The 13,128-nt window shown below is 44.6% G+C and overlaps 1 protein-coding gene across 6 annotated transcripts in view; it reads left to right on the forward strand.

Annotated features, from left to right (window-relative positions):
• SLC44A3 (solute carrier family 44 member 3) overlaps positions 1 to 13,128 on the forward strand; it is a 339,154-nt gene that overhangs the window by 273,255 nt on the left and 52,771 nt on the right. For all 6 annotated transcript variants that reach the window (XR_005788769.1, XR_005788767.1, XR_005788768.1 and 3 more), the window contains one exon: positions 8,764 to 8,929. Coding sequence is in view for 2 of the 6 variants with exons in the window: in XM_040471034.1 (XP_040326968.1) it covers positions 8,764 to 8,929 (166 nt within the window). In the remaining 4 variants the exon portion in view is untranslated. The remainder of the gene's footprint in view (positions 1 to 8,763; positions 8,930 to 13,128) is intronic.

Raw genomic sequence — 13,128 nt, forward strand, 5'->3', positions numbered from 1 at the left:
GTGGGAAATATGGCTCATGACCAGGGAAGGAACTTCGTTCCTCCTCCAGCCTCTAGGGCACAGCTGCCCACCCCAGCCGTTCACAGTCGGCTGTGAGCATGGCTGAAGGAAATTGTCCCCATGTTATCCCACAGTGCTTTGGGGTGGGGCACGTTCATTTGTTCTTGCTTTAATTCGTAAGGGTTAGGGGAGCGTCTCGGGGCTGAGGCCCTGGGCAAGGCCCTAGGGAGGAATGGTGGTCTCTCCTCACAGCACTTAGAGTTGAGTAGGACACAGTGACAATTAGACATGCGCTCATGGTGAAAATCAATGAATGTCACACTAGGAAAAATTTGGGGAAGCTCCAAGAGCAGCGGAACGGGGCTCTAACCCACTTTGGGAGTCAGGGAGGGCTTCTCAGAGGATGGGCTAGAAATTGCCAGATCAGAAAATGCAGAAAGAAGCCAGAGGGGATTCGACAGGGGTCACAGGCAAGCACCAGGAGAGGACAAGGAGAGAGCCAGTCCTGGGATTGGGATGCAGCTGGAAGGGAACAAGCCCAGGGCTGCCTTGGGAGTGAGCTGCCAGCATGGTGCCCCTTCAGCTCCCCTTTAGGCCCAAGTTGGGCCCAGGACTTAGGGGGCATGAAGTAGCCTCTGCCCCAGGACTGAGAACAGGAGAGGCAGGGAGCCAGGAAGGTGATTCCGTGGGGTCGAAGGGAGTGCCTCAGGGGCCGTGTGCTGAAGTGCGGCCATTCCCTGTCAGCGGAAGGAGGAAACCAGGCAAGAGGGTGAGGAGCAGAAGGGCAGGAAAAGCTGGGTCCCCGGGGCCTGACCTAGGCCGGTGAGCTAACTGATCTTCCCTTTACAGGAGAGAAGGGATCACACAGAGCTGTAGCCTTCCCTCCGCCCTGGGCTCGGGCAAAGTAAAAAACAAAACAAAACAAAACACAAACAGACTGCTGTCCCCTCAGGCCACCTGACTCTCCTTTCCACTCACCTGTGGGCTGAACCAGGTGCACAGAACTCCTTTGTTCTCAAAGGCCTTTTCACTCGGTGCCAAGCCACCACTCTGGGTGTGGGCGGGTCATTTCTTTGCCTCATGTCATTTTGATCTCTGGGAGATGCCCCGGCCACGCTTGTGGGAGGCTGGGGGCTGCCCTCAGAGCTTGTGAAAAGAAGCCAGGTGATATGGGTGGTCAGAGATGGCTACGCAGCACCTGACAGTCTCATTTCACGTCCCCTCGGGCAGTTACAGGATCCTCCAGTTCTTCAGTGCTGTGGCGGTGTCCACAGTGGGTAACGTCGTGTCAGATGGTTGAAGAAACTAATATTTTAATGTGTAGAAAAGAAAAAAAATACAGAAAGAGTGAACTTGGGTTGTTTTTGTCCAGATGAGCAATTTCTCCAGTGACTATAAATCAGCCTCTGAGCTAGTTGACAAATTCTGGCTTGTTTGGGGATTGTTTCAGCAGAGCACATCAAGGCCCTCCAGCAATGACATTTATTAGCCCATCGGGACTTGTCTGCTACCGACAATGTGACAACGACTGCTAAAATCCAGTGGAAGAAAGTGAAAACTGTAATAACCTTGGGAACCCAGCAGGTGCAGGTGGCAGGTTGGAAGGAGCCCACGTGGTCTCATTATGCGCCGTTGTCATTAAGGTGGTCTGGAAGCCCCAGGGTCAACCGTGGAAGAGTCCCATCTTGGGCCGGCACTTTCTCCCCCTACGTGCTGCAGTTAGGTGATCACAGGGATGGATTTGGCATGCTTGGGACAGGCAGAGGGCCGTGCTTGGAAAGGAGGTGGTGGGGTTGGACAAAGGGTGTCCCATCAAGGGACCCAGGATCTAGCTGGCTCTGGGCTTCCTTGGGCGTTAATCTTCTGTGCTTCCCTTTCCCCAGTTTTGCAATAGAAAAATGATGCTTTCCCCGGATGCTTTACAGGGATGTGAGGAGGCCGAGATGGGGCCAGAACTTTGCTTTGCAAATAAAGGACCATATATGTTCCTTATATTGGGAATTACTGTTAACTAAAGAGTACCTGGAACTAGCTTCAGCTTTACTCTCCGCTCTGCCTGGCATATTTGAGAGCACAGTTTAAAAGACAATTGTCTTCTTTTTTAAGTGATGAGAGATCTAGAAAATGATTGACATTAGTTCACAAAAGCCTCCTAGCAGCCCCCACCTGTCCTAGGAACAGGGGGAGGGAACTTGCACAAGAGACATTTGAAGCAGCTCCTGCTTTTTGGAAGTTTATAGCCCCTTTGGGAAAGTGCAAAGGAAAGCAGTCTCCATGAACATCTCCGTGCCTTTGCCCCTGCTGTGACCTTCATCTGGAAACATCTCCTCTTCCCAACTTGCCCCTTTCTACCCGAAACAGCTTAGAAAGCTAGTCATTCTCCAAGAATTGCTTTGAGCATTATATTTCTTAGAAAATCTATGAATTCCCCAGGCATACTTAATAGTGCTTCTTCATTTTCCTTGCATTTTTTAATATTCTTCATTCTTTCAGCAGATATTCATTGCATGTGTACTGCTGCAGGCCTGGGAACTGGAGGTACAGCCGTGAATGAGGCAGAGGCGCTAGTGAGTGGGCAAAGAGGGAATAAATAAGTAAATATATGTCAGACGGTGAGAAGTCCTATGAAGAACAATAACGCAAGTTAATGACTTGTTACCATCCAACTAGGGAATGGACATCCTGAGGGCAGGGACCATGTCTTTTTCTTTCTGTGTCTCTTTATTCAGCGTACAGCCCCTAAATGAGTCCAGTAAATGTGTCCTGAATCAGTGAGTGGATTTGCATCAGTGCTGTGTGAAATGAGATATACACATAGGTTCTACCTCGAGATTTTCTTCTCTTTCCCCCTAATCTTCATGCTGTCAGAGTAGAAGCTGAGCCAGTGGCAGACACGGGCAGGAGGGATGTCACTAGGACGCTTGAGCCAATTTGCTGGAAGAGGCCAGTACATAGAATGTACTAGAAAGTCGAGCCCTTCCAAGTTGGGCCTGCTTCCTTTGGGAAATTATCCCAACCATCTGGACTGCCTTCCTTGAGAAATTGCCATGTATATGATCATGAATGTCACCTTAGTCTTTCAAAATGCTTTAAAGCTTGCTTATAGTTTCTAGATTTATGGTTAGCTTCATGATGAATTTCCTCCAGGTTATATGGATGATGTACAGAAAATTGTCTCAGATCTCTATAGTAGGATATATTAGGGATATATAGGATACATTGAGATATACATATGCTATGCTGAGGAAGTTTGATTCAGTTGTTCGTTCAATAAATATTTATTGAATATTTACTGTATCAGACCCTGGTGTAGAAGCTAAAGGTACAGCTTTCCTTCTAGTTTTGTAGCTAGAGGAGGATAGGGGGACAGGCATTAAATAAAATATGTAAGTGAATTCACAATACATTAAAAGTTGATAAGTGGTATGGGGAAAATTAAAGCAGAGGGGAAGAATGAGAAATGCTTAAGGGGAGGTGCAATTTTAAAAAACAGGTTTTTTTTTTTAATCTTTATTTATTTTTGAGAGAGAGAGACAGAGTGCGAGCAGGGGAGGAGCAGAGAGAGAGGGAGACATGGAATCCGAAGCAGGCTCTAGGCCCTGAGCTGTCAGCACAGGGCCCAATGCGGGGCTCAAGCTCATGAACCATGAGATCATGACCTGAGCTGAAGTCGGACGCTCAAGTGGCTGAGCCACCCAGGTGCCCCAAGGGGCGGTGAAATTTTAAATGTGGTGAGTGGGGGAGGGCCTCATTGAGAAGGGGATATGTGAACAAAGATTTGAAGGCGGTAGGGGCAGAGCCATGAGGCTGTATAAGGGAAGGGACCGTGTTCTTGGCAAAGGGAGCAGCAAGAGGCATGGGTTCTGGGGGCACAGCAGGCAGTCCTTCCACTGGAGTGGAGTCAGAAGGGGGTCAGAGAGGGCGTGGAGTCAAATCCTCTGGGCTTGTAGCCTTTATAGGAGCTCTGGTTCCAATCTGAGATGGGAAGCCATTACAGTTTTAGGTAGAATATTTACATGATCTGACTGACGTTTTACAGGCAGCCGTCTAGGGAGGAGCATAATGGCCATGATGTGACGTATTGGATTCTGTGTCTATTCTGAAGGATCTCCCGATTTATTTGTGGAGGGATGTGAAGGAAAGAGATTTAAAGATGGCAGTGAGCAGCTGGAGGATGGGACTGCCATCAGCTGAGATGGGGCAAGACTCTGAGTGGAGCATTTCAGGGGAGATCACATTGGTTTTGATTGTGTTAACTGAGATGTCTCTTCGGCAGCCAGATGGAGATGTCAAGTGGGCAGTTAGCTGGTTGAGTCTGAAGTTTCTGGAGAGGTCCCAGTTAGAGATCTCACTTGGAAATTTGGGAGCATATAAATGGTATTTAAAACCATGAGAATAGAATGAGTGCAGAGAGAGAAGAGTGGAAATTTAAGGGCGATACTCTGGGAATCTTCAGTGGTTGAGCGGTCCTGGAGCTGAGGAGGAGTACAGAAATGAGGCTGGCTGGGGCTTCAGGGATATGTGGGTGGCGTCCAGTGTGTCAAATGCTGCTACCAAGTGGGATAAGACCCAAAGACTATCCACTGAATTTAGCAACGTAGAGGTGAAACAAAACCGCTTGAGGGAGTGGATCGTGATTGCAGTGGGTTTAAGAGAAAGAAGGAGAAAAGAATTGAAAAGAGTAAGTAGAGGCAGTCTTGAGGAATTGGGCCATAAAGAGGAGCAGAGGAGTGCCTGGCTGGCTCAGTCAGAAGAGCATGTGACTTGTGATCTTGGGGTTGTGAGTTTGAGCCCCACATTGGGTGTAGAGATTATTTTAAAATAAATAAACTATTTTTAAAAAATTAAGAGGAATAGACAGATGGCAAGGAAGCTGGAGGAGAGTCAAGAGTAGGTTTTGTTAAAGACGAGAAAAAATGATTCGGTTGAGAGGAATACTTGGATGAAAGAAAAAAGAGGGGAATATTGCTGAATAGCTATCATCAGTAGGTGAGAAGGGAGATCCAGAGGAAAGGTTAGCCTTAGGGTCACTGACAATTTATCATATTAAGTAGGGGTCAGGTAATGGGCTCATGCTGATGGCAGGTAGATGTCAGGGGTAGGTACTGGCAGAGGTTTTCTGATTGCTTCAATTTTCTCAGAGAAACCAGAGGTGAGATCATTGAGAGAACGTGACAAGGGGGGGGGGGGGAACCCTTAGAGGTTGAAGGAGAAATTAGGAACAGTCCAGAAGAAGGAGAGGTGAATAGACCAATAAAGCAGTATGTGAGTTCCTGAGAGTCCCTCAGATGGTATCTTCTTTCTGATTTCTTGTTTGCTTCTTTCACATCCCCCACCTTAATTGCTGATGTCTAGCATAATTCCAACATATAGTAGATACTTAATAAATATACGTTAAGTCCAGAACTGGAATTCTGTCTACCTGTATTTCAGTTACAGCTAACCTGTCTTGAACTCATTTGTTCAAGTGTCTTACCCATTTAATCCTCAGAGTAGCTGCATGCATGGCGCTCGGAGCCATAAGACAGGACAGGGTCACCAAGGACATGAGGAGTAGGTATAAATGTCTTCAGATTGCACGTGATGAGACAGATGTTACAAGGTCCCCTCTGCCTGAGCGTGGTCAGTCATTAGGGGTGGTGTGGAGATAGATATAAATCTCAGCCTGTGTGACTCAAGCCTAAGCCTATAACCACTGCCTCAGGGTTCATCTTGTCCACCCTTTTTATCTTTACAATGAGGGAACAGGGCCCAGGTTGCTTATCACAAGTGTCACAGCCAAGACTGGAACCGAGTCCTCTCCCATTTCAGTACCCTTTGCACCTTTATTCTTGAGATCCACAATATCTTGGGATCTATCTGAAGTCCAGTGTCCATTAGCCTGTGTTAGCTACACGTTGTAGTGACTATGTTGTTAACAGTCCTTATCCACAAAGCCGCTCCTCCTTTGATGAGGGGCTCTTGCCTGCACTGACACTGTCATCCAGGAGAGGGCAGTCTTGTGCGCATAAACACGCCTGCCCCACCCACAGGCTGTAACCACTAGTTGCTAGGCTTTCACCCTGGAGCCACAGCACCTCATTCTTCAGAAAATGTTTGCCTGAAACTGTGCTTCTTGAGTAACAGGTTTATCCCCCAGGTGGCATTTGGCAGTGTCTGGAGACATTTCGGGTTGTTGTAACTAGAGGAGGGGAGGGAGGTTGCTCCTGGCACGTAGTGGGTAGAGGCCAGGGATAATGCTAAATATCCTACAGTGCACAGGCAGCCCACCCCTTCCCCCCCCCCAACAAAGGATTATCTGGTCTGAAATGTCAGTTGGCACGTTGAGAAGTTGAGAAACCCTGCCCTAAAGGAAAATCTGTAAACAGCCTGGTATAAATGAACCAGAGGAACAAACAGAAGATGGTTTAGACAAAGATATTTAAAGACAGCAGTGACCAGAATTTCTAGATCCTGCTTCTTTGGTGACTGCCATGGATTTGAAGGCTTATGTGAACCTTGACTTACTTTAGCCACTCACTCTTGCCCCTCAGTGTGCCGAGCTGGAATATGTATGACTGTGCTCTTGATGGCACAAGGCAGCCAAGAAGAGACCGTCCCCCATTAGCCTCCCGGGCCTCTGTATTTACCTTTCATCTGTCAAAGAAAGCATCCCTCCTATTCTATGGAAATGTTCACCCCCAAACCACGGGACACGCTGTCGGCATGTTCTTGTGAAACCACAGTCTATCCCCAGGAAATACAGTGTGCTTGTTGGTTGACCTTGCTCACTTCTGATATTCTTTGGAGCGATTCTCCAAGTCTCCATCGACCTGACCTACCTAAGCCCGTGTGTTAGTGGTGAGGGGTTGCTTCCTTTAGCGTTGGGAATGCTTTCCTGAGGCACACTTATTTTGGAAAAGCATAAACACTTATCAGTGCTGTACCTGAAACAGAAATTGCCTCTAAGGCAGAAAGAGCCCAGCGCTCAATCAAATATTAACTTCTCTGTAAATCAAGCTGCCCCACTGTTTTTCCACAATGTGACTCTTGTTCAGCAGAACACAGAGCCTAAGGAACTAAGGCCAGCCTTCGTCTGTGGAATCACATTGCGCTACAGCATGGTTATCTTCTCCCACTTCCTTTGCAGAGACCCTATTGTGAATGTCTACAGACACATGAATTATGAACCTAAAATCGATTTATACCTAAGAAGGAAAATCTGAAACTATCTTTAAATGTTGTCCAAGTTGTTGGTTTTGCCAAAGACTGAAGTGCCTATCTCTTACTTAACAGTAGTTTATTTTAAATACATAATGGAGAACATCTAGAAATCAAGCATAGCCACTGAGCTGGGATTTGGATTTACTAAATCCAAACTGAACTGAATTGAATTGCAGGGCTAATTCCAGGGTATAATTCAGGGGCTTCTTTAGATGAGGGCAAATAAAGCAGGGTATAGCCATGGGAATGGCAGGGCATTGTTGGGGTTACCATGCTGGTCTTGATTTAATACAGTATTGAGTTCCTGAAATTTAATAAAATCATGACCACTCACAAAGTGAAATTTCCATGGACCAGGCCCTGTCTTCAGCATTTACCATGTAATCTCATTTAAACTACCAGCAGGAAGTTTAGTCTCCCAAAGGAGACTAAATAGCTTGCCCCAGTCTAACCAGGAAAGGATAAAGGCAAGATATGAACCTAGAAGTTTAACATGGAAGCCCAATAGATATTTTATTATTTTTTTAATCTTTATTTATTTTTGAGAGAAAGAGACTGCGAGCGCAGGAGGAACAGAGAGAGAGGGAGACACAGAATTCGCAGCAGGCTCCAGGCTCTGAGCTGTCAACATAGAGCCTGACGCAAGACTCGAACTCATGAACTGTGAGATCATGACCTGAGCCAAAGTCAGACACTTAACTGAGCCACCCAGGCGCCCCTCCAATAGATACTATAAATGTGTTAGAAGAGTTAGTCCTTGAAATGAAACCTGAAGTGAATCCCTTGGAAAAATGAAGACCTTGTCTCTTTTAGGAACTCTATGTTTTTGGTGGAGCAGGGGTCTAGAATATAGTCCTAATGGCTTTGTATGATTTCACCAAATTTAACAAGCTTTATTTGTGTCACAAAGTGGTGTGGTAGAAAAACCATGGGTTTTAGAGTCGAATGTGTCTGGGCTTATGTGCTTCTTCCACTAATCATGAGCAGTGAGACTTTCTGAAAGTTTCTTGATTCTTCCAGACCTCAGTTTTCATATCTACAAAGTGAAATGACCATTGCGTACAGGTCAAGTGTCTCACAAATCGCCCACCCCTCAGTCATTATAAATATCGTTATGGATATTATTCCTAAGTTAAAAGTGTGTTCTCGGGGCGCCTGGGTGGCGCAGTCGGTTAAGCGTCCGACTTCAGCCAGGTCACGATCTCGCGGTCCGTGAGTTCGAGCCCCGCGTCGGGCTCTGGGCTGATGGCTCGGAGCCTGGAGCCTGTTTCCGATTCTGTGTCTCCCTCTCTCTCTGCCCCTCCCCCGTTCATGCTCTGTCTCTCTGTCCCAAAAATAAATAAACGTTGAAAAAAAAATGTTTTTAAAAAAAAAAGTGTGTTCTCATTTTTTAGTTTGTGCTATGTAGACCTTCAATTATGGCGGATGCTTCAAACTTGACTTTGGCATCTGTGTTTCACATAACGCCAACAGCCAGCCATGAGGGAGTGTGGCCTGTTGAATCATCTTCCGTGCTTAGGAAAACATTGGTGTAAAGCATGTTTGTGTTTTAAACTTTAGGAGCTGCACAGGTTATTGAAGGTGGCCAAGTGGAATATAAGCCTATTTTAGGCATTCGGTATATGTGGTGGTACCATTTGATTGGCCTCATCTGGACTAGCGAATTCATCCTTGCGTGCCAGCAAATGACTGTAGCCGGCGCACTTGTTACTTGCTATTTCAACAGGTAGGTCTAGCGTGTGGCTCCTATTGATTTGTCTATGTGCTTCATGTTGGGTGTCACAAAAGATATTTTGGAGTCTTAAAAGCAGTTGGCAGAAAACTAAGGTAAAAATTGGAGCAGGATGCCTATTTGGTAGTGAAAAGAAATAGTATACCTTAAATCTGTCACATTTCCAAGCTCTTTTGCCTTGAGCTAGAAAATTCAGAAGGAAGCAAAGCAGGGGCATAACCAAACTACTTAGAATTGAAAGACAGCTGAAAGGAAAGGTTGACTTCGGTAAATATTCATTCTCATTGTCTTCAAACTTAAAAAAAATTACCGGTCTATTTGGAACACATGTCAGTAAGTTCTGCGAGCATTATTTTATCCTAGGTAAGTGAGAATGTCTTCTTGGAAAACTGTTTTAATGTTTATTTATTTTTGAGAGAAAGAGAGAGAGGGCGCATGTGCAGGGCAGGGGCAAAGAGAGAGGGAGACAGAGGATCCAAAGTGGACTCTGCGCTGACAGAAGAAAGCCCAGCACAGGACTCAAACCGGGGTCAGGGGACCTCAGAAAATAATTTTTAATCCTAAGGAAATTGTATACAACTCTAAAATACAGTTCGTGTTCATATAGTTAAATACTAGTGAGTTAATGACTTCTTTGTTCACCGTGACACTTATTTAAATGTTTTCACCCCATTACCTCATCAAAATAACTGAGGACTCCCCACCCCCCCCCAAAAAAAAAATTTTTGTGTGTGACTCTCCATGGGGCAAAGAAAAAACCACAGGCAAGTGGAGCAGGCCAGGACAATGACAGGGTTGGACTGAGAACAGGAAGTTTACTCCCAATAGGGCTGATCCTCCTCTAATCTTTCAGACCAAATGAGCAGATAAGCATGAGTATTCATGGGGGTAAGAAAGTCAACCAGGGATGATTCATCCCAGTGAGCAATTACCTCCCGACAGTAAGGAACCCCGTGGGTGTTAATACGAGGGTGCTGTTTGGGAGTCTTCGTCCCTACAGACTCTGTGGGACGCACACAGGGGCTGTAGCCCTTGGCCTTGAGAACCTCTGCGCCCCTGGGGGTGGGTGGCATGTGCTGCTTGCTCCTGAGTATGGGAGCAAAGATTATTTTAACCACATTGGCCAGCAGGTAACTTACGTCTGTCTGATAGCAGTGATTTTGTGTTATCTTAGAAGCACAAAGCCAAATCATTTTGGATGAGGGTTTCGCTTTACACTTCCAGTGAAGCATATATCTGTGTCTCCTAACCCCTCCTCCTCCTCCCACTCCCCTCCCCACCAAACCCGAAAGAATGAAAGAGGAGGCACGAACACACCAGGACAGTAGGAAATGACAGAGAGAGGAAACATCAACCAAATGACGAAAGCTGGAGAGAGGATGGATGGGTAGCGACTGAACCGATTGCATAAACCTAAAAAGGTCTGTCTCTGGGGTGAGGAGGTGAAAATAAGATACAGGCGGACTTGAGTCACAAAAATTCCAGTCAAAAAACTGGAATTCAAGTGTGAAATGTACTTCTGAAGGTTAGCTACAGGTCTTCCTAAAGAGTAGTTAGGCTCCAGGGCCCTTCCCCCAAACCAGCAGAAGACAGGTGCTTTGTTCTCTGGAGAGGTAAAGCAGAAAGGGTCTGGACTTGGGGCATCTGGCACAGCTGAGGTTGGGGGTGAGGCTGTGTACTGAAAGAAGGGGGAATAAGTGAAAGGGGGGTCCTGGTGAAGAATAGTGAGGACCCCCTCCCCCTCACTGCCACCACCAACACGCATTGCATGGCTCAGCTCCTAGGATGTTGAGAGCAAGCAGGTTGATATCCTGCTCTCACCTCCACCCCCACCCCCACAAGAGATTAGAGGATTCTTTGGAGAAATTACCAACCCAAAGTAAGGACCTACAGGTAACCTGGTTGGGGCAGAGGGAGGAGTCCCTCAGTGAAATGATTCCCTGACTGAACCAGACAGTGAAACTCACCAGGCAACTGTCACCCCTCATACAGAGCTTCCAATTCTCTCTTTAGGGCCTCAGTCTTAAATATGGATTGGTAGCCAGTGATTATTAAACATTCACAGAAAGCCTCTGGTGAAAGAAAAAGTTTGAAATGAACAAAACAAACAGAGGGAATTAGGGAAAATGGAGACAGAGCAGGCACTAGGAAAAAAAACTGCAAAAAAAAATGAACTATAATATTCTCAGAAAGAACAAAGAAATACTGCATCCATAAAATAAGTACCAAAAAAAAGGAATGAAATACCTCTTAGTAATTAAAAATATGATTGCAAAAGTGAAATTTTTCTATTCAAGGATTAAAATATAAAATTAAATAATTTTTCCAGAAGGTACAGCAAAAGGACAAAGCAAATGGAAAATAAAGGAAAATAAATAAAGTTAGAGGAAACATTTTGGAGACCCAATATCTGACTAATACGAGTTCCAGAAATAGAGAACAAAGGAAAAAGAAGGGAGGAAATTATCAAAGAAAATTTCCCAGAGCTGGAGGACATGAGTAAAGGGGAAGATCCCAGAAGTTTCTAAAGGGAAGACTGGATCACAGGCAAAGGATCAAGAACTAGAATGGGGTCTGATGTTCAACAGCAACTCTGAAGCAGGAATACAATGGAGCAAACAAGGAGAGATTATTTCCCAATCTAGAATTCTATGCCTATTCATACTGTCAGTCAAGGGTAAAGGAGAATAAAGTCATGTTCAGGACTGCAACATCCCAAAAGACTTCACTCCCCATATCCTTTTTTAGAAAGAGTGTGCTGCTCTGAAATGGACAAGTAAACCAGAGAGGAAAACATGAGTTTCAGGAAATGGGCTCCAACACCATAAAAAAGAACAGGGAAATCCCAGAAGGGTAGATATGTAGCAGGTATAAAAAACATCTATGGGGTGACTGGGTAGCTCAGTCAGTTAAGCATCTGACTGGATTTTGGCTCAGGTCATGATCTCATTGTTATGAGATCGAGCCCTGCATCAGGCTCTGCACTGGGTGGAGAGCATGCTTGAGATTCTCTGTCTCTTTCTTCCCCTCCCTTGCTTGCTTGCCCAGGAGCACTCTCTCAAAAACAAACAAACAAACAGACAAACAAACAAACAAACCTAGTCCAAGGAGGAGCAGGAGAGCAGTGGACTCCAGGAGGCATGTCTCCAAGGAGGAAAAAAAGGGAAAAAAGAAACTAAGAGAATACCAGATGTATTTGAACATGCAGAGGAAAGATTTACACTTTGGTGAAGCATTCAGTAAAGCCAATGGGAAACCAGACAAAATAAAAAATGTGAAACAATTATTAACTTCAGGAAAACCCAAAAGTTGCGTAGGAAAGGAATTATAATCAGAATACAGTACTTGGTTTATAAGTCAATAAAGATAAATATATAATTTTTTTAAAGAATATACTACTTAGATCAGTTGTGAATCTTATATATGGATAATGTAAACACTAAATTTTAACTAAAACATACTCAATGGTAAAAGATTGAAAGTTTTTTCTCTAAGATCAGGAACAAAAGTGCCCTCTCTCACCACTCCTATTCAACATAGGACTGGAAGTCCTTGCCAGAGCAACAAAAAGAAATAAAAGATCTCTAAATCAGAGAAAGAGGTAAAATTGTCTTTGTTTGCAGATGATATGGTCTTATATGGAGAAAAATTCTAAAAACTTCACTAAAAAACTGTTAGAACTAATCATTGGATTCACGAAAATTGCAAGATACAAAATCAACATTGCAGAAAACAGTTGTGTTTCAGTATTCTAACAACATATTGGAAAAACAAAACAATCTCATTCACAATAGCATTAAGAACAATAAGATACTTAGGAATAAGTTTACCAAGGAAGTAAACAATCTGTATCCTGAAAACCGTAAGATTTTGATGAAGGAAATTGAAGAATACACAAATAGACATTTCATGTTAAAATGTTCATACTGTCCAAAGCCATATATAGAGTCAATGCGTTTCCTATCAAAATTCCAATGTCATTTTTCACAGGAAAAAGCAATTCTAAAACGTGTGTGGTATTAAAAGATCCTGAATAGCCAAAGCAGTCATGAGAAAGAAGAACAAACCTGGAGGCATCACACTTCTTGATTTCAAATTATGCTTCAAAGCTATAGTAATCAAAACAGTGTGGCACTGTCATGAAAATGACACATATAGATCAGTGGAACAGAATCAAGAGCCCAGAAAGGGAA

Source organism: Herpailurus yagouaroundi, unplaced genomic scaffold, assembly GCF_014898765.1.
Source record: "Herpailurus yagouaroundi ecotype Mexico unplaced genomic scaffold, PumYag 77, whole genome shotgun sequence".
NCBI lineage: Eukaryota > Metazoa > Chordata > Mammalia > Carnivora > Felidae > Herpailurus > Herpailurus yagouaroundi.